Source organism: Polyodon spathula, chromosome 1 (genome assembly GCF_017654505.1).
Source record: "Polyodon spathula isolate WHYD16114869_AA chromosome 1, ASM1765450v1, whole genome shotgun sequence".
Taxonomy (NCBI): Eukaryota; Metazoa; Chordata; class Actinopteri; order Acipenseriformes; family Polyodontidae; genus Polyodon; species Polyodon spathula.
This window is the reverse complement of record NC_054534.1, coordinates 217,344-243,205: the sequence shown is the minus strand read 5'-3', so window position 1 is coordinate 243,205 and position 25,862 is coordinate 217,344. Positions and strand designations below refer to the sequence as shown.

Below are 25,862 nucleotides of genomic sequence, written 5' to 3'. Positions count from 1 at the left end.
TGCTGGTCTGTAAAGCAGTGATTATTAGGCGTGTGCTGGTCTGTAAAGCAGTGATTATTAGGCGTGTGCTGGTCTGTAAAGCAGTGATTATTAGGCGTGTGCTGGTCTGTAAAGCAGTGATTATTAGGCGTGTGCTGGTCTGTAAAGCAGTGATTATTAGGCGTGTGCTGGTCTGTAAAGCAGTGATTATTAGGCGTGTGCTGGTCTGTAAAGCAGTGATTATTAGGCGTGTGCTGGTCTGTAAAGCAGTGATTATTAGGCGTGTGCTGGTCTGTAAAGCAGTGATTATTAGGCGTGTGCTGGTCTGTAAAGCAGTTCATCTCTAGTGCATGGTCGGTTTATAGAAACTCTGTGTTTACACCGTTCGCTAACCCATTTGTACCCTGTCAATAGGACACCTTGCGAAAGCTGTGGAAACCCACATCTCAGGTTACGGTTCCTGTTTAACCCGGACAAGACTCCTGTTTTCCACCACGACCCAGACATTATCGCTTTGAGTGTATAATCCGATCCCCACTACTAATATCCATGTGCTGGTCTGTAAAGCAGTGATTATTAGGCGTGTGCTGGTCTGTAAAGCAGTGTTTATTAGGCTGTGCTGGTCTGTAAAGCAGTGATTATTAGGCGTGTGCTGGTCTGTAAAGCAGTGATTATTAGGCGTGTGCTGGTCTGTAAAGCAGTGATTATTAGGCGTGTGCTGGTCTGTAAAGCAGTGATTATTAGGCGTGTGCTGGTCTGTAAAGCAGTGTATTAGGCGTGTGCTGGTCTGTAAAGCAGTGATTATTAGGCGTGTGCTGGTCTGTAAAGCAGTGATTATTAGGCGTGTGCTGGTCTGTAAAGCAGTGATTATTAGGCGTGTGCTGGTCTGTAAAGCAGTGATTATTAGGCGTGTGCTGGTCTGTAAAGCAGTGATTATTAGGCGTGTGCTGGTCTGTAAAGCAGTGATTATTAGGCGTGTGCTGGTCTGTAAAGCAGTGATTATTAGGCGTGTGCTGGTCTGTAAAGCAGTGATTATTAGGCGTGTGCTGGTCTGTAAAGCAGTGATTATTAGGCGTGTGCTGGTCTGTAAAGCAGTGATTATTAGGCGTGTGCTGGTCTGTAAAGCAGTGATTATTAGGCGTGTGCTGGTCTGTAAAGCAGTGATTATTAGGCGTGTGCTGGTCTGTAAAGCAGTGATTATTAGGCGTGTGCTGGTCTGTAAAGCAGTGATTATTAGGCGTGTGCTGGTCTGTAAAGCAGTGATTATTAGGCGTGTGCTGGTCTGTAAAGCAGTGATTATTAGGCGTGTGCTGGTCTGTAAAGCAGTGATTATTAGGCGTGTGCTGGTCTGTAAAGCAGTGATTATTAGGCGTGTGCTGGTCTGTAAAGCAGTGATTATTAGGCGTGTGCTGGTCTGTAAAGCAGTGATTATTAGGCGTGTGCTGGTCTGTAAAGCAGTGATTATTAGGCGTGTGCTGGTCTGTAAAGCAGTGATTATTAGGCGTGTGCTGGTCTGTAAAGCAGTGATTATTAGGCGTGTGCTGGTCTGTAAAGCAGTGATTATTAGGCGTGTGCTGGTCTGTAAAGCAGTGTGATTATTAGGCGTGTGCTGGTCTGTAAAGCAGTGATTATTAGGCGTGTGCTGGTCTGTAAAGCAGTGATTATTAGGCGTGTGCTGGTCTGTAAAGCAGTGATTATTAGGCGTGTGCTGGTCTGTAAAGCAGTGATTATTAGGCGTGTGCTGGTCTGTAAAGCAGTGATTATTAGGCGTGTGCTGGTCTGTAAAGCAGTGATTATTAGGCGTGTGCTGGTCTGTAAAGCAGTGATTATTAGGCGTGTGCTGGTCTGTAAAGCAGTGATTATTAGGCGTGTGCTGGTCTGTAAAGCAGTGATTATTAGGCGTGTGCTGGTCTGTAAAGCAGTGATTATTAGGCGTGTGCTGGTCTGTAAAGCAGTGATTATTAGGCGCGTGCTGGTCTGTAAAGCAGTGATTATTAGGCGTGTGCTGGTCTGTAAAGCAGTGATTATTAGGCGTGTGCTGGTCTGTAAAGCAGTGATTATTAGGCGTGTGCTGGTCTGTAAAGCAGTGATTATTAGGCGTGTGCTGGTCTGTAAAGCAGTGATTATTAGGCGCGTGCTGGTCTGTAAAGCAGTGATTATTAGGCGTGTGCTGGTCTGTAAAGCAGTGATTATTAGGCGTGTGCTGGTCTGTAAAGCAGTGATTATTAGGCGTGTGCTGGTCTGTAAAGCAGTGATTATTAGGCGTGTGCTGGTCTGTAAAGCAGTGATTATTAGGCGTGTGCTGGTCTGTAAAGCAGTGATTATTAGGCGTGTGCTGGTCTGTAAAGCAGTGATTATTAGGCGTGTGCTGGTCTGTAAAGCAGTGATTATTAGGCGTGTGCTGGTCTGTAAAGCAGTGATTATTAGGCGTGTGCTGGTCTGTAAAGCAGTGATTATTAGGCGTGTGCTGGTCTGTAAAGCAGTGATTATTAGGCGTGTGCTGGTCTGTAAAGCAGTGATTATTAGGCGTGTGCTGGTCTGTAAAGCAGTGATTATTAGGCGTGTGCTGGTCTGTAAAGCAGTGATTATTAGGCGTGTGCTGGTCTGTAAAGCAGTGATTATTAGGCGTGTGCTGGTCTGTAAAGCAGTGATTATTAGGCGTGTGCTGGTCTGTAAAGCAGTGATTATTAGGCGTGTGCTGGTCTGTAAAGCAGTGATTATTAGGCGTGTGCTGGTCTGTAAAGCAGTGATTATTAGGCGTGTGCTGGTCTGTAAAGCAGTGATTATTAGGCGTGTGCTGGTCTGTAAAGCAGTGATTATTAGGCGTGTGCTGGTCTGTAAAGCAGTGATTATTAGGCGTGTGCTGGTCTGTAAAGCAGTGATTATTAGGCGTGTGCTGGTCTGTAAAGCAGTGATTATTAGGCGTGTGCTGGTCTGTAAAGCAGTGATTATTAGGCGTGTGCTGGTCTGTAAAGCAGTGATTATTAGGCGTGTGCTGGTCTGTAAAGCAGTGATTATTAGGCGTGTGCTGGTCTGTAAAGCAGTGATTATTAGGCGTGTGCTGGTCTGTAAAGCAGTGATTATTAGGCGTGTGCTGGTCTGTAAAGCAGTGATTATTAGGCGTGTGCTGGTCTGTAAAGCAGTGATTATTAGGCGTGTGCTGGTCTGTAAAGCAGTGATTATTAGGCGTGTGCTGGTCTGTAAAGCAGTGATTATTAGGCGTGTGCTGGTCTGTAAAGCAGTGATTATTAGGCGTGTGCTGGTCTGTAAAGCAGTGATTATTAGGCGTGTGCTGGTCTGTAAAGCAGTGATTATTAGGCGTGTGCTGGTCTGTAAAGCAGTGATTATTAGGCGTGTGCTGGTCTGTAAAGCAGTGATTATTAGGCGTGTGCTGGTCTGTAAAGCAGTGATTATTAGGCGTGTGCTGGTCTGTAAAGCAGTGATTATTAGGCGTGTGCTGGTCTGTAAAGCAGTGATTATTAGGCGTGTGCTGGTCTGTAAAGCAGTGATTATTAGGCGTGTGCTGGTCTGTAAAGCAGTGATTATTAGGCGTGTGCTGGTCTGTAAAGCAGTGATTATTAGGCGTGTGCTGGTCTGTAAAGCAGTGATTATTAGGCGTGTGCTGGTCTGTAAAGCAGTGATTATTAGGCGTGTGCTGGTCTGTAAAGCAGTGATTATTGTGCTGGTCTGTAAAGCAGTGATTATTAGGCGTGTGCTGGTCTGTAAAGCAGTGATTATTAGGCGATTATTGTGCTGGTCTGTAAAGCAGTGATTATTAGGCGTGTGCTGGTCTGTAAAGCAGTGATTATTAGGCGTGTGCTGGTCTGTAAAGCAGTGATTATTAGGCGTGTGCTGGTCTGTAAAGCAGTGATTATTAGGCGTGTGCTGGTCTGTAAAGCAGTGATTATTAGGCGTGTGCTGGTCTGTAAAGCAGTGATTATTAGGCGTGTGCTGGTCTGTAAAGCAGTGATTATTAGGCGTGTGCTGGTCTGTAAAGCAGTGATTATTAGGCGTGTGCTGGTCTGTAAAGCAGTGATTATTAGGCGTGTGCTGGTCTGTAAAGCAGTGATTATTAGGCGTGTGCTGGTCTGTAAAGCAGTGATTATTAGGCGTGTGCTGGTCTGTAAAGCAGTGTGCTGGTCTGTAAAGCAGTGATTATTAGGCTGTGCTGGTCTGTAAAGCAGTGATTATTAGGCGTGTGCTGGTCTGTAAAGCAGTGATTATTAGGCGTGTGCTGGTCTGTAAAGCAGTGATTATTAGGCGTGTGCTGGTCTGTAAAGCAGTGATTATTAGGCGTGTGCTGGTCTGTAAAGCAGTGATTATTAGGCGTGTGCTGGTCTGTAAAGCAGTGATTATTAGGCGTGTGCTGGTCTGTAAAGCAGTGATTATTAGGCGTGTGCTGGTCTGTAAAGCAGTGATTATTAGGCGTGTGCTGGTCTGTAAAGCAGTGATTATTAGGCGTGTGCTGGTCTGTAAAGCAGTGATTAAGGCGTGTGCTGGTCTGTGTATTATTAGGCGTGTGCTGGTCTGTAAAGCAGTGATTATTAGGCGTGTGCTGGTCTGTAAAGCAGTGATTATTTTTGCTATTAACTTTAGTATAAGCAGTGACATGTTAATTTGGGTTCGTATGTTGTTTTTTTCTGACTTTATGTGAACGAAAAGACACAAATTCGCCCGTTTTCTCATTGGAAATAGTGATATTTTGAAATATCACTGTCCTGGTCACAAAAGCAAAGTTTGTGGGGAATAATAGTCATTTTCTATACTTTTGAGGCATAAGCAATTAGGAAATAACACTTACTACCCAGGAACAAAAATTGTGTTACATAGTGATCGATGCATTGACGTTTTATTTTTCAAAATAAAGAACAAACTTTTTTTTTTAACAGATCAAGTAACTAAAAACACTGTTGAGCATCAGAGTTAAACAAAAAGACACAATTTTCAATCAAATTAGAACATTTCCTATTATAAAAAAAAGAAACACAAAGACTTGAGTTTTTAACAAGTGTAGAATACGCGTGCGTCCGCATCAGATGTGCCTTTAACATTGTAATAAAAATAAAAAATGATGTATTTTAACAGAAGTCATTTCTGTCTGAACATTGGTCGCTCTTTACTGTTAACATCTATCTATCTATCCATATATATAATTGATTTTTTAATTCGACACCACTCTTTACTCGTAACTCGACACTCAGCACCGGTACCGAAGGGACAAAAACTATTAAAAAGTAACTCACGTGACTGACCTCTGACTGCAAACGATCGTTCGTTCATTCATTCTCAGCTACCTGTGCAGCTGCTTACAGTATCAGTTCACAGTCAGTGAGAAACGGTACATTATAGTTCTCATTCAATTTGCTTTAAAAGCTCCGGTTATTCGGGGTGACGAGTTTATCAGCTGAACTTTCAAAGCGCATGTTTTTGCATGCGGAACAATCGACAATGCTTGATTCCTGTGTGAAACTGTAAGTTGTTTATTACTGCTTTTGTTCACCGAGTTAATTCTGTATAATGTATGTTTGTTAACTTGTGCTATTTAAGCTGCCAAATTTGACAGTACAAGCCAATAACTGAAAGTATAGTCAACAGTGTGTGCAGTTTGTGGTTGGATTGTTTTCATAAGAATAACGCTGTCGTTATTATATGAATTCATATTTCAATCGAACTGTACTGAGTTTGTACTGTATAATTCATTCACTGCAGTTCTTTCAACAGTTTTCATAAGGAGATTTAACTAAAAATAAACTTATAATACTGTAATACTGTAAATGTGTGAGTTCTGTTACTTACATGCATGTTGATGCCATGGCTCATGTGCATTATATGCATGTTGATGCCATGGCTCATGTGCATTATATGCATGTTGATGCCATGGCTCATGTGCATTGTCACGAAATCCGTGGGTTCAGATTTCTTTACGTACTCTTTCCATATCGCTCAGCATATACTCTTGTCTCAGGGGAGACGTTAGGAGGACAGAGATGATACTACTCCTAGTGGGGTATTGTTCTGCACTGGACCCGCAATATATCCAGATGACTAATATAGCTCCCAAGAAATTGACAGACTCATGTATTTAAAGTTTTTTTTTAGGAATCAGAGTATGATCAGTACTCCTTCGGTTTATTAATGGTTAAATATCTGATAGAGTAGTTACAGGCTGCTTTGTATCCCCAGCTGACAGACACGCTGGGCAGTCCAGTCTTAACAGATATCAACGTTAACACTTTAATACATGTATACATGTATGTATTCAAGGACGACAAGCAGGCCAAGAACACGTCACTTAAAGTACCCAATGGTCTTGTGGCAGGCTGGCGAGTGAATAGAGGCCCAGAGACAGACTGCAGTTCAAAAAAATAATTATTTTATTATAAATACACAAAAATAAAAGGGCACAAGGGCAAAATAAAAAATCTTCAAACACAAATAGAAAGACAACAAAACTAAACTTACAAAAAAAAAAAAAAGGTTTCCAGGCTATTATTTAAATAATAATTGATTAATGCTTACCCTTGAATATAGATTGTAAAAGGATAGGACTGTCTTCACCAGGCAAATTAAACTGAGTTCATTCAGCTCAATTGTGTTTTGGTTTGCAGAAGATGGACCACCTTACCCTGTCTGTGATAAGTGTGGTAATCCATTATAATTTACCTAGGAGTTATATAGGTTTTTCATCCCATTGGAATACATGGGACGCCTCAATTAAATCCAATCATTAATCAGTGAGACAGTTGTTATCCATTTTACACATAATAGTTTTTCAAAAGATCCGGACTAACTTTTCAGAATTAATAGGTGTCATGTACTCAAATAAATTCAAAACTTCCCATGTGTTTCAACTCTTAAGATCTCATTCCTTGTTTTCCTCCGAGCCCCTCCTTTATCTGAGAAGTTAAGTGAACCAATGTTCCCAGGATCTTGGTTTATAATATAATATAAAAACACTACTGTTATATGTGCATGCAAAACACTATTTTTATATGTGTTATATATGAGAGATGTTCTTAAAATGTGACATCATCTTCTAATTGATTATATTTTACTAAATTAAAGGTATGTGTTTCTTTTAACCTCATATTGTTTCATCATTTTATTAATGAGTCAGTTTTAATTGCATATACCAATGTCTAACAGAGTATTTGACAAAATATTGTCTCATGCAGTATTTAAGTCAATTAGTTTCACTAAGTTTAAGTGGTAATAGTTTTCATTAGAATTATTTATCCCTTAAAAATTGTACTAACCAGGCTCTGACCTGTACCTGACTTTTGAATGTGCTATTCCAAGCAGTTTTCCACAGTTTCTTGCTTTTTACAAAGCCAGAGTCTGTGCAAACACTTTTTAGATTTATGACCTATGAATGTCTGTTAAGCCACAATTCTTGCATATTATTTCTAGATATATTCTTATCTGTGCTAAACCACTAACTCCATAAACCTTAAATTTCCAAATCTATAAGACTTGCAGCTTCGCTGAAGTGGAACCCAAGGACATTCCTCCTTTTTGGATAAGGAGAGAGGCCCCCTTTTTCAATGCAGCAGTTTCAAAGAACCACATTATAAGGACTCCTTCTACCATCATTAGACAATAGTATAGTGGATTAACAACAAGGTGCATTATAGTATATCATTACAAACTTAACACAAAAACACAACACAACACCTTTTATATTCTATAATTCAATGGATATCATAATGTCTAGAGGTCTTGCTGTTCAATAGAATAAAATAAAAAAATAAAACGGTACCACTTTCCCATTTAATTAAATCGAATACTGTTCCAGCTTTTAATGTACAGTACTTTTATCAGTACTGTTAAGTCATGAACAAGCAATAATGCTTGTCAGTTTTAAATAATATGTTTTCTATTATAGCAAATACTTAAAACATATTATTAATCTTATGAAATCAAATAATTATTTTTAGTTTCAAATATCATGTTGTCTAAAAAGGGAAGGTTAATCATTTATTTTATTAATTTATAATACCTTTGTGTCTAATTACTGTTCTTTAACTATTATGAACTATAAACAGTATCAATTAGCACTGAACCTGTTTCATTATAAGATAATCTTTCAATTAATTTACTTCAGTTTAACAGTTGCTCCTAGAATTTATAATATCACTTTATTTCTTTGGTGATTCCCTCTAAGATTTAAATCCAAACATCAACTAATATAACTGCATTCGATTCTTATATTTTTATAATGACTGAACTAGGCTTGACCCTGTTCTTTGTTCATACAAAATCCAGCCGAGACAGTTTTTTTTCTTAAGACTTTGGTTGTTCAAGGATTAATATTAATTTATTGTGGTAAAGAATCCCTTTCTTATCTTATTTTGTTGGAACATAAATTTGAAGATTAACGTTCACGTTTTAGCCGGAATGGTGCTTTTTATCAAGTGTCATGCTTTCTAAAGATAAGATATACAAGTGGTAAATCGTTCATTATATATTTTCTTAGAAATTCCCATTTTACTAAGTACTTAATTAAAAACATGTGTAGACTGACCTAGTTCATGGAACAACAGAGCCATCTACTAGTCGTACAAGGATACTCCCTCTTTATACCTCCTTCCAAAAATCCTCTAACAATTTATTTTTATATCAAAGTTCATTCCATATTTGAAATTGCCTAGTCCATAACCAGCATATCCCCACGTTCCCAGCAGGATTCAACTTCTGTACCTGGTTCAGTTCTGGTTGGTTCTGAAAATACCATCACAGGTCTCTTTATCCAAAGTTTAGCATCACAGGTATGAGACGTCATCTTCCTCACCTCGTACCTACAAGATACTTGGACACGTTTAGCTGGGACACCTTCTACACATTCCAATTTACCTAGATATGCCCATTTAACTAAGTGACCTCCTTCACAACTCATGCATTCAATCCTCTTAATATCTTTTGGGTTTACATTTAAATGAGAGAAAGAAACTCCTGCAGAATCATTGCATTCAAACAAGATTCTACAGTGTTTAGCCAAATGACTGCATGACGGACAAAGTCTGGGCCCAGTCACTGATGACTTGCTTTGGCACATATTACATGCACAATTAACAAGAGGATTATGTTTAAATGTATCTGTCAGGGTTACTTCTGTACCATGTACAATAGTTCTGGATCTGTACACATTGTTACTATACATTTCTTTCTGCTCACGCAAGGTCACTTTGCAAGGTATGCCTTCCATCCAGAATACTGAAGAAGGCCAAAACTCACTGATATTCATATTTTCTGGTATCCAATTATTGTTCTGCCTCACATCATCAGTTGGCAGACACAATACAACTGAATCTGAATCAGTTGATGAACCATGAGCCTTTGCTACTGAGATTCTCCATACAAAGGGAATCAATGTTTTACTGACCAGCCTGGCTGATTCAGCTTTACTTGCAACAGCATTATATGCATGTTGATACCATGGCCCATGTGCACTATATGCACGTTGATACCATGGCTCAGTTGCATTATATGCATGTTGATGACATGGCTCATGTGCACTATATGCACGTTGATACCATGGCTCAGTTGCATTATATGCATGTTGATGACATGGCTCATGTGCATCTGTGTTTAACTCAACACCTCGGATAAGTCAACACTAAATGGCATCCCCATGGGGTGTGGAGTTCACTGAGACTTACCCATGTTTGAAGAGCGTGAAGCACACCATGGAATTCTGTATCCGGATTCTGACTCGCTTACCAAAATCTGAAGCAGCACTTTGGTGAGCCTGTTTCTTAATGTTAATCCCTAGTCCCACACATCACTTGCCATTTCAGAAACTTTGGGTGCAAAAATCAGTGCAAGGCAAAAAGCGTTATGATAATAATTTCTAATATTTATAAACTATGTAATTTATGGAGAACACTGATGTGGCTTTTTGTCTTCAAATTCATGTGCAGCAATGTTTGACTCGAATATTTTCAGACATGCATAATTGATACACATTAACTCTGTAAACAATAATAAGAATGCATTAGGAAAAGCAGGATCTTACAACCCCCCACACACTGTACAGATCAACCCTCACACACTGTACAAATCAACCCCTAACACACTGTACAGATCAACCCCTCACACACTGTACAAATCAACCCCTAACACACTGTACAGATCAACCCCTCACACACTGTACAGATCAACCCCTCACACACTGTACAGATCAACCCCTCACACACTGTACAGATCAACCCCTCACACACTGTACAGATCAACCCCTCACACACTGTACAGATCAACCCCTCACACACTGTACAGATCAACCCCTCACACACTGTACAGATCAACCCCTCACACACTGTACAGATCAACCCCTCACACACTGTACAGATCTGACAACCCCACTGTACAGATCAACCCCTCACACACTGTACAGATCAACCCCTCACACACTGTACAGATCAACCCCTCACACACTGTACAGATCAACCCCTCACACACTGTACAGATCAACCCCTCACACACTGTACAGATCAACCCCTCACACACTGTACAGATCAACCCCTCACACACTGTACAGATCAACCCCTCACACACTGTACAGATCAACCCCTCACACACTGTACAGATCAACCCCTCACACACTGTACAGATCAACCCCTCACACACTGTACAGATCAACCCCTCACACACTGTACAGATACAGATCAACCCCTCACACACTGTACAGATCAACCCCTCACACACTGTACAGATCAACCCCTCACACACTGTACAGATCAACCCCTCACACACTGTACAGATCAACCCCTCACACACTGTACAGATCAACCCCTCACACACTGTACAGATCAACCCCTCACACACTGTACAGATCAACCCCTCACACACTGTACAACCCCTCACACACTGTACAGATCAACCCCTCACACACTGTACAGATCAACCCCTCACACACTGTACAGATCAACCCCTCACACACTGTACAGATCAACCCCTCACACACTGTACAGATCAACCCCTCACACACTGTACAGATCAACCCCTCACACACTGTACAGATCAACCCCTCACACACTGTACAGATCAACCCCTCACACACTGTACAGATCAACCCCTCACACACTGTACAGATCAACCCCTCACACACTGTACAGATCAACCCCTCACACACTGTACAGATCAACCCCTCACACACTGTACAGATCAACCCCTCACACACTGTACAGATCAACCCCTCACACACTGTACAGATCAACCCCTCACACACTGTACAGATCAACCCCTCACACACTGTACAGATCAACCCCTCACACACTGTACAGATCAACCCCTCACACACTGTACAGATCAACCCCTCACACACTGTACAGATCAACCCCTCACACACTGTACAGATCAACCCCTCACACACTGTACAGATCAACCCCTCACACAATCTGACAACCCCTCACACACTGTACAGATCAACCCCTCACACACTGTACAGATCAACCCCTCACACACTGTACAGATCAACCCCTCACACACTGTACAGATCACCCCTCACCCCCAACCCCTCACACACTGTACAGATCAACCCCTCACACACTGTACAGATCAACCCCTCACACACTGTACAGATCAACCCCTCACACACTGTACAGATCAACCCCTCACACACTGTACAGATCAACCCCTCACACACTGTACAGATCAACCCCTCACACACTGTACAGATCAACCCCTCACACACTGTACAGATCAACCCCTCACACACTGTACAGATCAACCCCTCACACACTGTACAGATCAACCCCTCACACACTGTACTCACACACTGTACAGATCAACCCCTCACACACTGTACAGATCAACCCCTCACACACTGTACAGATCAACCCCTCACACACTGTACAGATCAACCCCCCACACACTGTACAGATCAACACACCTCACACACTGTACAGATCAACCCCTCACACACTGTACAGATCTGACAACCCCTCACACACTGTACAGATCAACCCCTCACACACTGTACAGATCAACCCCTCACACACTGTACAGATCAACCCCTCACACACTGTACAGATCAAACAACCCCTCTGTACAGATCTGACAACCCCTCACACACTGTACAGATCAACCCCTCACACACTGTACAGATCAACCCCTCACACACTGTACAGATCAACCCCTCACACACTGTACAGATCAACCCCTCACACACTGTACAGATCAACCCCTCACACACTGTACAGATCTGATCAACCCCTCACACACTGTACAGATCAACCCCTCACACACTGTACAGATCTGACAACCCCTCACACACTGTACAGATCAACCCCTCACACACTGTACAGATCTCAACCCCTCACACACTGTACAGACCCCTCACACACTGTACAGATCTGATAACCCCTCACACACTGTACAGATCAACCCCTCACACACTGTACAGATCAACCCCTCACACACTGTACAGATCAACCCCTCACACACTGTACAGATCAACCCCTCACACACTGTACAGATCTGACAACCCCTCACACACTGTACAGATCAACCCCTCACACACTGTACAGATCTGACAACCCCTCACACACTGTACAGATCAACCCCTCACACACTGTACAGATCAACCCCTCACACACTGTACAGATCAACCCCTCACACACTGTACAGATCAACCCCTCACACACTGTACAGATCTGACAACCCCTCACACACTGTACAGATCAACCCCTCACACACTGTACAGATCAACCCCTCACACACTGTACAGATCTGACAACCCCTCACACACTGTACAGATCAACCCCTCACACACTGTACAGATCTGACAACCCCTCACACACTGTACAGATCAACCCCTCACACACTGTACAGATCAACCCCTCACACACTGTACAGATCAACCCCTCACACACTGTACAGATCAACCCCTCACACACTGTACAGATCTCAACCCCTCACACACTGTACAGATCAACCCCTCACACACTGTACAGATCAACCCCTCACACACTGTACAGATCAACCCCTCACACACTGTACAGATCAACCCCTCACACACTGTACAGATCAACCCCTCACACACTGTACAGATCAACCCCTCACACACTGTACAGATCAACCCCTCACACACTGTACAGATCAACCCCTCACACACTGTACAGATCAACCCCTCACACACTGTACAGATCTGTACAACAACCCTCACACACTGTACAGATCAACCCCTCACACACTGTACAGATCAACCCCTCACACACTGTACAGATCAACCCCTCACACACTGTACAGATCAACCCCTCACACACTGTACAGATCAACCCCTCACACACTGTACAGATCAACCCCTCACACACTGTACAGATCAACCCCTCACACACTGTACAGATCTGACAACCCCTCACACACTGTACAGATCAACCCCTCACACACTGTACAGATCAACCCCTCACACACTGTACAGATCAACCCCTCACACACTGTACAGATCAACCCCTCACACACTGTACAGATCAACCCCTCACACACTGTACAGATCAACCCCTCACACACTGTACAGATCAACCCCTCACACACTGTACAGATCAACCCCTCACACACTGTACAGATCTGACAACCCCTCACACACTGTACAGATCAACCCCTCACACACTGTACAGATCTGATCAACCCCTCACACATCAACCCCTCACACACTGTACAGATCTGACAACCCCTCACACACTGTACAGATCAACCCCTCACACACTGTACAGATCAACCCCTCACACACTGTACAGATCAACCCCTCACACACTGTACAGATCTGACAACCCCTACAGATCACACTGTACAGATCAACCCCTCACACACTGTACAGATCAACCCCTCACACACTGTACAGATCAACCCCTCACACACTGTACAGATCTGACAACCCCTCACACACTGTACAGATCAACCCCTCACACACTGTACAGATCAACCCCTCACACACTGTACAGATCAACCCCTCACACACTGTACAGATCAACCCCTCACACACTGTACAGATCAACCCCTCACACACTGTACAGATCAACCCCTCACACACTGTACAGATCAACCCCTCACACACATCAACCTGTACAGATCAACCCCTCACACACTGTACAGATCAACCCCTCACACACTGTACAGATCAACCCCTCACACACTGTACAGATCAACCCCTCACACACTGTACAGATCTGACAACCCCTCACACACTGTACAGATCAACCCCTCACACACACAACCCCTCACAGATACAGATCAACCCCTCACAACCCCTCACACACTGTACAGATCAACCCCTCACACACTGTACAGATCAACCCCTCACACACTGTACAGATCAACCCCTCACACACTGTACAGATCAACCCCTCACACACTGTACAGATCAACCCCTCACACACTGTACAGATCAACCCCTCACACACTGTACAGATCAACCCCTCACACACTGTACAGATCAACCCCTCACACACTGTACAGAACAACCCCTCACACACTGTACAGATCAACCCCTCACACACTGTACAGATCAACCCCTCACACACTGTACAGATCAACCCCTCACACACTGTACAGATCAACCCCTCACACACTGTACAGATCAACCCCTCACACACTGTACAGATCAACCCCTCACACACTGTACAGATCTGATGACAACCCCTCACACACTGTACAGATCAACCCCTCACACACTGTACAGATCAACCCCTCACACACTGTACAGATCAACCCCTCACACACTGTACAGATCAACCCCAGATCAACCCCTCACACACTGTACAGATCAACCCCTGTACACACACTGTACAGATCAACCCCTCACACACTGTACAGATCAACCCCTCACACACTGTACAGATCAACCCCTCACACACTGTACAGATCTGATCAACCCCTCACACACTGTACAGATCAACCCCTCACACGCTGTACAGATCTGACAACCCCTCACACACTGTACAGATCAACCCCTCACACACTGTACAGATCAACCCCTCACACACTGTACAGATCAACCCCTCACACACTGTACAGATCTGACAACCCCTCACACACTGTACAGATCAACCCCTCACACACTGTACAGATCTGACAACCCCTCACACACTGTACAGATCAACCCCTCACACACTGTACAGATCTGTACAGACTGTACAGATCAACCCCTCACACACTGTACAGATCAACCCCTCACACACTGTACAGATCAACCCCTCACACACTGTACAGATCTGACAACCCCTCACACACTGTACAGATCAACCCCTCACACACTGTACAGATCAACCCCTCACACACTGTACAGATCAACCCCTCACACACTGTACAGATCAACCCCTCACACACTGTACAGATCAACCCCTCACACACTGTACAGATCAACCCCTCACGCACTGTACTGATCAACCCCCCTCACACTGTACAGATCTGACAACCCCTCACACACTGTACAGATCAACCCCTCACACACTGTACAGATCTGACAACCCCCCTCACGTACTGTGCAGAGAGAGAGAGAGAGAGAGAGAGAGAGAGAGAGAGAGAGAGAGAGAGAGAGAGCGACAGACACAGTCAGACCCTCTACCTATAAGGCAGCTCTGCTCCACTGCTCTGTAATGAACTCAGACTCCCCCTGAGTGATGAGTTTCCAGGACATCGCATGGCGAGTCTCTGTATCGAATGATGAGAGAACACATTGCAAAGCTGTGCTTGCCCTTTGAACAGCAGCACAGAGAGTGCTGATCACTTGTTTGCACAGTTGCCTGCAGGACAGACAGCAAGTCACTGCCTGGGGATAGCTTGTGGATATACAGCCTTTAGGGCATCTTCCAACACCACGATGTTTTAATGAACAAGTGGCCCTGTCCCATCCTTGTTGCAGTGTGCATGAGTGTGGGGGTGCTGTGTGTGCTGTGTTCAGTTTAGGGCTAACCTGGATCTGCTCTATCTACCAGTACCACAGCATGGTGCGTGTGGGGTCACTGGTTGACTCAGAGATGATTAACGGTTACTGATTTGTATCAAACAATACTGTGTTTATTTCTGACTAGTGCCTGAAATACCAGAATAAATAACTTCATCCTTCAGAGGAACGTATTTTTTCCCAGCTGACTCAGGTTCTGTAGACAGGATGTAACATTTGATTGGCATCAGACTTGCTTGCTCTCATGGTTTCCCTTTGAATCCCAGGCACAGTGGAATGCAGATGATCAGAAACAATAATAACAATATTACCACTACTACTGCTGCCGCTACTGCTACTGCTAATAATAATAATAATAATAATAATAATAATAATAATAAACTGAAAGCTATAACATTATGAGACAAAGCCTCAGAAACATGATGCACAGTTACCAGGTTTCATGACATTTCAATTAAGAACCTGAAACAGACAGTCTTGAAACAGACATGTCATTACAACGCTGAGTAACCGCTGCTACTGCACAGCACAGCACCAAGGCATCTTTAAGAAAGCACGCAGCGCAGTGGATCAGCTTTGCCTCGTGTAGTGGCTAGCGTTCCGTTCACAGGAGGTGCAGCAATAAGAAACTAGGTAGTGATAATCGCAGTGTGAAAATGATCATTCGCACAATTCTCACAATACATCCCTGTCACAACATTTACCTGCTGGTGTAAACAGCACTGCATGTGGGTGCTGTGTTCTGCAAAGCCTCTGTCTGAGCTATCAGCTGGAAAACACTAATAATAATAATAATAATAATAATAATAATAATAATAATAATAATCATCATCATCATCACAGGGCTCCAGGCTATAATGTACCTGTCGGGAACATTAGCTTGTAGGTAGCTCCGGAAACGAAGCAGCTTGCTTAGAATTATGCTCTAAATATAACCGAGCATGGAGGTTTTTAAATCCTACAGTTACTACGTTGAATAAATCTATGAGAAAACAAACGAGTGGGTAGTGAGTGAGTGAGTGAGTGGGTAGTGAGTGAGTGAGTGAGTGAGTTAGTGAGTGAGTGAGTGAGTGACACCCAATCACTCACTACCTCACTGATCAGTGACTCACGCACAGTGAGTGAGTGAGTGAGTGAGTGAGTGAGTGAGTGAGTGAGTGAGTGAGCAAACTGTACAAATCTCACCTGTCAGACAAAAAAAGATAGTGGATGTGGGATCCGGTGTGATCCGTCACAAATGAACACCTGGTTTGTGCATCATTGAAATTAAACTGTGATGCAATGGGTGGTGGGAGTCTTTTCATTGGGGTCACTAACTATTCTGAAGTGACTCACCAGCAAATAGCCAGGGGGCCCTCCATTCAGCCAGACCACTAAATGCATTAATTTTAATGATTGTTTGATTCGAGACAGGACACTCTATTCTGTACAGGGCTGGGTGGCAAAGCTCCTGTAGAGTGCCTTGTCAAACACAGACCCTGCATAACCCTGTGCAGCGCAGATTCACATGTATCAAAATGAACGCTCTGCAGTCATGTTCTTCATAATGCTACTCAGAGAACATAGTGAAACACAAATGTGTTGCTGCATCTTGGCACAGCATACTGCATACAGGATGTGCTGACTCTATATATGGGTCGTTTGAGTTTATAGTTTAATATTCAGTGACTTTTTTTTATTATTCCTTGTGCTACAAATCGATGAATGGTGCTCACAGGCATAATTAATGTCTGAATTTTCAATCAGTTGAAAAAGTATGAAGTATCAGATTCATGTCAAATAGCAGAGGCGAGGTACTGTGCCAAAATGCATGACCAACATGAACAAATAAAAACCCTTCAGTGCAGGCCACTGGCAATCTGTAAGCCATGTGCATTTACTACCAACAAGGGATGGAAATACAAGTCCCATTGCATTGCAGTTTGATCCATTCCTGGTTTTACTGTGAGTTTAATAAGAGCTGGTTACTTATACACTGTGATTAATGAAACTCATAGTAAAATTGGATTTGCCCACAGTGGAAATTCAGAGCCATTATTACATATTAAATTACTTCAAAAGCAAAATACACGACTGTGCTCTCAAAGTATCCTCATGGGGGCATGCAAAGTATATTGCAAGGATAGGAACATCTTTACAATGGCCACAAACAGAGGTTATATCTAATTATCCATGAATGGACTCTTAATCAGAAACCAGGACATTAGTGTTTCAAATCAGTGGGGTGCCTTCATTACATGGATGGATTGTTTTACATTTCATCCCAGCATGAAAACAATACTGGCAACTCAAAGTGGTTGAAATGATCCTTTAAGTAACACTGGTATTGTAGCGCCACCTATTGTACTCTGTGGAATATCTCGGAGTTGCAAGGAGGGCAGAAAGCTGTCTAGACATGCCTTGATGTATCTGGAATACTGTGAGTTAACTAGCGGGATAAATAACAGAAGTACCTGACTCTGTGACATGTATTACAGAATGGAACTGTGAAATCAGGCTATGGACTGTATCATTAGACTACTAAAATAAATTTGAACTGTGCTTGTAACTGCAAACCGCATCTGCTCTCTGTACTGCCTTCTGACCTGGACCACCCCAAAGCAGGCCTGTCATTACAGGATTCCACAAGCCTCTACCTCCTGCTCCCACCCCTCACACAGATAAGCACAGGGACGGGCCTCTTTGCCCTTTAACTATCAGAGAACCCTATTCCGTGCTCTTCTGAGTGAATGTTGGTGAGATTCATAAACCACTTCAGTCAAAGTAGATCATGAGCTTGGGTGCACCTTGTTGTGCTTGGGTAGGTCTTTCCTTTCCTAACAGTGAGGGGATATGCTTGGGTATGTTACTGTGCCACTCTCAGGTTTTAAGACTTCTGTCCCATCACAATTTTACTAAAGTATTAGAGAGTTTTTGGGTAGCAGTAGTTGTTTCCTGTCAGATAACTTACATTCTTTCTGAATTTCACCAATGAATAAAAAATGAGGCTGTAAACCCTCTTTTGCATGTTTATCAGTGTTCACTGGTTAATCAAATTGAGAGTGTATTTCTCACACACTCTTTACAAAGCGAGTCAGGTCTGCCATATAAAGAGAAGATGCACTCTCAAATTGATTAGATGTAACCACCGAACACTTATTACAAGTCATTAAATCTAAATCAAAAACAAACAGGAAGCTGATATTAGCATATTTAGAATGTGAGATCGGCACTGTCGTTATGAAAACACTGTTAACTGGTTCCAACAGGGACGTGACTTCTCTTACTTTTCTGAGGGCCACCACAGAGTCAAAGTTCAGGCAAATTCAAGTAGCTTAACACCTGATGAGCCTTGTTTACATGTTTACAAAAAATCCCTGCAAATGAAGGAGGAAGTAAAGCAGCTGCTAACAAGCTTTTCTTTTGTCTCTAGGCGCTGGCTGGCCATTCTGCGGGCTAGGGAGTGGAGCGATGGCCAGAACAGGACTGCCAAGCTGTGCCCACCCTGGCTGGTCTCTACAATGAGCCGTCATCGCCAGCCACTCGGCCCACCACGCTCTGCATCGCGGACAGCCAGCAGCACCTTGCCAAGCACACAACCCTGGCATACAGAGGCACGGCCTTCACCTCTCAACTTGTCACCTCCTCGCCCTGGAACTCAGCTTATTCCCTTTTTATAACTTCACAGTATCCACGAGGACACGCTAGTGTTAGCAAACTCGTGGAGCAGTATCCCACAGACAATAACTCAAAGCCATGCTAGCCAGACCAACTGGACTGCTAGCTCAGAATCCTCTGACTCATACAAACTGGAGCTTACAAAAACAACATCTGCTATTAAATCAATTTATCAGGAGTGCTGTCTTTAACCATCAGTGAAAACAAAATGAAACTTCAGCCATGTGATCCCAATGGGTCAACTGAACTAACTGAACTCTAATAATAGTAAAAAGACAATATACTGTACATTTACTGGATCCATGCTCAGCAGTATTCACTGGCATTTTCTTCACCGTTCTGGGATGCCAAATTCCATCAAATACAATCATAACAGATTATTTAGCATTAACGGCAACCCAAAAAGGATTATACTCTGTAAATAAACACAAAACAGCTAAGTTTGTTTCTGTGTGGAGGACATTGTCTTACAAACAGAGTGTTACTGAGAAGATATGGTCAGCAAAGAACCTAACCATATACTGGCTCCAAGTATCAGCTTAAACCAGGAAAAAAACATGACTGTGAGATCAGTGCTGCTCAACAGGGACTCCCCGGACATCGAGACGCGCCTCAAGCGCAGGCGCAATCGCACACAGCAGGTGCGCTTCAAGGACCAGGTGGACGGGGCCGAGGAAAGCCCCAGGCCTGAACCCGGCAAGAACATCGGCTTCAACAACACCGGGCCGGCTGTCATTGTGGAACCGGACCAGGGCCCAAGCAGCAAACCTGAGCCAGGCCCTAAGAGTCTTGCAGAGAACAGCAGGAAGCAGCAGGTTGTGTCTGCCAATGGGGGTGCAGTGGGAACTGTGGCATCAGTGCTGGCCAAAGGGGGACCTAGGAAGCCCTGGAGCCAACCCAGGCCATCCTCCCTGACCCTGCCCAACCCCAGGAAGTGCTGCATGAGCACTGCCATCCAGACATCCCCAAGCCTGCAGAAACAGTTCCCCACATTCAGGTTTCGCAGCAAAAGCTTGGGGGACTTTGGGGAAACAGAAGACCCCAAAGCGGAGCCGGAGGAAGGGACCCTGTTTGCAAACAATGAGGTGCAGCACATGCCGGGCAAGCAATGCTGTCAGGGGGAGGGAGCTATGAGGTACTGGGAGACAGCAGTGGAGGAGCCTCTGAAAGCTGCCCAAGTCAATTGCACTGGATCCTGGAACTGCCTACCCAGGAACCAGGATGTTCTGCCCCAAAAATGGAATTCTGGAAGCCAGAGAAATACAACCCTGCAAGGCCAGGAAGGGCTTGGGTGTTCAGAGTCATGGGGCAGGCCTGCTCCCGTCCCCCAGGCCTGTGACGGTTCTGCCTCCTCTCAGTGCGATAACGTTGCCCAGAATGTGCTGCGGAGTCAGCAGTGCCTCTGTGACAGGAAGCAGACTCCACAGAGTCCCGACTTAGCTTGGTTTTGTCACAGTAGAAGCTGCTGCACAGACTTTTGTTCTGCACCACAAAATGTGATTGTGCCACAATCAGAGCACCATAATGAAGCCATTGCTGCAGTGAGTAAGACACAGATCCCAACCCAACACTACCAAAGATATCTGGTGGACAAAGAAGGACAGAGAGACCTTGGAAAATCTCTTCCTTGCAATTCAGCACCACCTCCTAAAACATCTCAGGATCAAAGGTGCAAGGAATGGAGGAATACCTGCACTCCAGTTCCTACCCTGCCAGTTTTCAAACCCTCCAGGCAAACCTGGGGCTGTTCTGGGGGGCAGAGTAAAGGGTCTAAATGTGATCTGAATTGCAGTAATTGTCATCTCACTAACAAGGTCCCAATCCACCACACGTTGCCCCGAAGTCAAGTTTCTGAACCCCAGAATGTAGTTCGACACAGCGGAGAAGGCTTAGCGGACTTGCCTAAGGTGGTCGAACACAGATCAGTAAAAACAGAGCAGTTGAATCCAACATCTGAGTCAATGAAGGCTCCAGATGCAAACAGGTCTGAATCAGAGCAATGCGGAGAGAAAGTGTCCAAGACAGCTCTGTTGAACTCCGACGAGGGCCCCAGTCCTGGCCAGAACCAACGTTCAGAAGCCACGGCCAGGACCGTTTTTTACACTGAGACTCCAGCTAATTCTCATGGAAAACCCAAGCCACCAGAACCAGCCAGCGAAGAAAGCCAGCCGCAAACCCTTCAGGGCAAAGCAGAGCTTTCAGATCGAACTATACGGACTGCGGACCAGCCAGGGGGGATTCCCCTGATGGCCAGCCAGTCAGAAACCCTCAAGCAGGTCCATGAGCTGCTGGAGCTGGTGGCCGAAGCCAAGGGGCAAATTGATTTGGCCAAAATGAGGGGGGGCTTGCTGACACAGGGAGGTCAGAAAGAGGGCAGGCCTCCCGCAGGCAACCTGGAGCCGGGCTCGGTTCAGCCAATGCAGCACGAAATCAGCAACCTGCAATCCCGGCTGCAAAGCATGGAGGACGTCCTGGAGACCAGCCAGCAAACCATCAAGGTACTCCTGGATGTGATTCAGGACTTGGAGAAGAAAGAAGCAATAAGGGATGGGTAAGTCTTGAATCAAGCTAAGTGTGATAATGTAACCTATATATATATGTAGCATGTACAATTAAGGAGAATATAACCGTTACTCAATGAATGCTTTGTTTTATTTAGACAATTTTGGGTGGCACATGAAAGCCCATCCTTGTTAGCTCAGGAAGCCAACCCTAGTTGTAGAACCATTGAAATCAACCACAACAGCCACAGCAGCAGGGAAATTCAAGGGCTAGCAGCGGTCCTGAATTGTACTCAAAAGTGTACTGTGTCAAAAACGACAGGTTTCATTTGTTGTGTTGTTGCTAGAAAGTGTATTTTGAGAAGTGAAAGCATGTTTAGCATGCAGGTATACTTCAGATTATATGTAGCCTACGTTCGTGATACTGAAACTCAATTTGACAGCAGATATGTCAGAATTTTTTAAAAAATAAACTTCCCATTCACTTTAGTACTTTACTCCATGATGCAGTTCTGTGACTAACTTTATATGTAAACGCTAATAGTATAAATAATGGTGGTGCAGGGAATGAATGGTGGCACAAGGAATGCTAAGAGGGTCGAGACAGAGGAATGCGATTAATACGCATTAAAACTGAATCTCCAAAGAAACCAACGTGTTAATCGCAGAAGTTAACTGCAATTAATCAACAGCCCTAATATATATATATATATAACTGAATTACTCCCACGTGACCAAGCTACACATTGTATTGCTCAGTGATGTACAAAACAAGTCTGGTATCTCGTGGATCAACTGTTTCTCTATTGACAGCATTGCCAGGGAGTTGAGTCAATCCTGGTTCATCGTGTTTCTTTAAAAATGTTTTTATCTTCTTTAGAGTTGAAACCACCTCTTAGATTGTGCCGTTGTCATAGATGTTGTGTTGAGAATTCACAGTCATGTTACAGTCTCTGAAAATGTATCCTGGAGATTATGTTCAAGAAACAACCAAAATAGCACCATAACACAACTCAATTCTGGCTTCCCATATATAACAGAATGTTCAGTGTGCAATCTTTCTTTGTACACACTGAATATGCTTGTACTGGTTGTGTCTTTCAAACAAGTCACTCTGCAATAACTTGCATTCACACACTTTGTTGTTACTCCTGATGAACTCGGCAGTAACTCTCTCAGCATGGATTGTGTCAATGTCTCCTTTCTGGAGCTGACTGTACAACACGTCAACATGGGACATTACATCACAAAAAAGAAAAAGAAACTCCCTGTCTGTCTTAAATCCTCTGGCCTCGCGAATAGCGTTGGACTCGATATCTCCTGAACTTTCCATTGTCTCAAAGCATTCAAGGAGGTCCTCTCTGTGCTCGGAGACAATATTAACTGTCCGAATACTAAAATTCCATCTTGCTGCTGCCCCTCTCGAAAGTCTCCTGCTTACTATGGCATTCAATACCTCAGTCCTCTTTGGAGAATGAGAAAAGAATGCCAGAAAGCAAAACAAATAGCAAAAGAAAATTATAACTTTTCAGAGAGATTTCAGATACCACTTGAGGTTCAGCTGGAGGGCATAGCAATGAAAAAAATGCTCATCAGGGTATCTCCTTCACCTGCTTAGAACCTAGACAGTTTCTCCACACATCAAACTGGCACCATCGCAACTTCGAGCAATCAGTTTTTGTTTATCGCAGTGCTCTAGGAAAACCAAATTCAGTTGGTTAAATGTGTAAAATTTTAAATGTGTAAAACTGTAAAAACTTTGAACAACTTTACCTTTTACTGTTGACACTTTGTCGACACATATTCGGGGCTTCTCTAATGCTGGACAGTGTGCTCCCTAGTCCCATCGAGCATTTCCTTCGAATGGTGTTGAAGTGCAGTCGAGCAGTTCGTTCTGAATGGTTTTGAAGTGCAGTCGAGCAGTTCGTTCTGAACGGTGTTGAAGTACAGTCGAGCAGTTCGTTCTGAATGGTGTTGAAGTGCAGTCGAGCAGTTCGTTCTGAATGGTGTTGAAGTGCAGTCGAGCAGTTCGTTCTGAATGGTTTTGAAGTGCATTCGAGCAGTTCGTTCTGAATGGTTTTGAAGTGCAGTCGAGCAGTTCGTTCTGAATGGTTTTGAAGTGCAGTCGAGCTGTTCGTTCTGAATGGTGCTGAAGTGCAGTCGAGCAGTTCGTTCTGAATGGTTTTGAAGGGCAGTCGAGCAGTTCGTTCTGAATGGTGTTGAAGTGCAGTCGAGCAGTTCGTTCTGAATGGTGTTGAAGTGCAGTCGAGCAGTTCGTTCTGAATGGTGTTGAAGTGCAGTCGAGCAGTTCGTTCTGAATGGTGTTGAAGTGCAGTCGAGCAGTTCGTTCTGAATGGTGTTGAAGTGCATTCGAGCAGTTCGTTCTGAATGGTGTTGAAGTGCATTCGAGCAGTTCGTTCTGAATGGTGTTGAAGTGCAGTCAAGCAGTTCGTTCTGAATGGTTTTGAAGTGCAGTCGAGCAGTTCGTTCTGAACGGTGTTGAAGTGCAGTCGAGCAGTTCGTTCTGAATGATGTTGAAGTGCATTCGAGCAGTTCGTTCTGAACGGTGTTGAAGTGCAGTCGAGCAGTTCGTTCTGAATGGTGTTGAAGTGCATTCGAGCAGTTCGTTCTGAATGGTGTTGAAGTGCAGTCAAGCAGTTCGTTCTGAATGGTTTTGAAGTGCAGTCGAGCAGTTCGTTCTGAATGGTTTTGAAGTGCAGTTGAGCTGTTCGTTCTGAATGGTGTTGAAGTGCATTCGAGCAGTTCGTTTTGAATGGTGTTGAAGTGCAGTCGAGCAGTTCGTTCTGAATGGTTTTGAAGTGCAGTTGAGCTGTTCGTTCTGAATGGTGTTGAAGTGCAGTCGAGCAGTTCGTTCTGAATGGTGTTGAAGTGCATTCGAGCAGTTCGTTCTGAATGGTGTTGAAGTGCAGTCGAGCAGTTCGTTCTGAATGGTTTTGAAGTGCAGTTGAGCTGTTCGTTCTGAATGGTGTTGAAGTGCAGTCGAGCAGTTCGTTCTGAATGGTGTTGAAGTGCAGTCGAGCAGTTCGTTCTGAATGGTTTTGAAGTGCAGTCGAGCAGTTCGTTCTGAATGGTGTTGAAGTGCAGTCGAGCAGTTCGTTCTGAATGGTGTTGAAGTGCAGTCGAGCAGTTCGTTCTGAATGGTTTTGAAGTGCAGTCGAGCAGTTCGTTCTGAATGGTGTTGAAGTGCAGTCGAGCAGTTCGTTCTGAATGGTGTTGAAGTGCAGTCGAGCAGTTCGTTCTGAATGGTTTTGAAGTGCAGTCGAGCAGTTCGTTCTGAATGGTGTTGAAGTGCAGTCGAGCAGTTCGTTCTGAATGGTTTTGAAGTGCAGTCGAGCAGTTCGTTCTGAATGGTGTTGAAGTGCAGTCGAGCAGTTCGTTCTGAATGGTTTTGAAGTGAGCAGTTCGTTCTGAATGGTGTTGAAGTGCAGTTGAGCTGTTCGTTCTGAATGGTGTTGAAGTGCATTCGAGCAGTTCGTTTTGAATGGTGTTGAAGTGCAGTCGAGCAGTTCGTTCTGAATGGTTTTGAAGTGCAGTTGAGCTGTTCGTTCTGAATGGTGTTGAAGTGCATTCGAGCAGTTCGTTTTGAATGGTGTTGAAGTGCATTCGAGCAGTTCGTTTTGAATGGTGTTGAAGTGCATTCGAGCAGTTCGTTCTGAATAGTGTTGAAGTGCAGTCGAGCAGTTCATTCTGAATGGTTTTGAGGTGCAGTTGAGCTGTTCGTTCTGAATGGTGTTGAAGTGCAGTCGAGCAGTTCGTTCTGAATGGTTTTGAAGTGCAGTTGAGCTGTTCGTTCTGAATGGTTT

General features: G+C 43.9%; 1 protein-coding gene across 1 annotated transcript in view; it reads left to right on the top strand.

Annotated features, from left to right (window-relative positions):
* LOC121304074 overlaps positions 1 to 25,862 on the top strand; it is a 152,462-nt gene that overhangs the window by 23,754 nt on the left and 102,846 nt on the right. The window contains exon 2 of the mRNA XM_041235068.1: positions 19,293 to 22,088. Within this exon, the coding sequence (XP_041091002.1) occupies positions 20,032 to 22,088 (2,057 nt within the window). The 5' untranslated portion in view covers positions 19,293 to 20,031. The remainder of the gene's footprint in view (positions 1 to 19,292; positions 22,089 to 25,862) is intronic.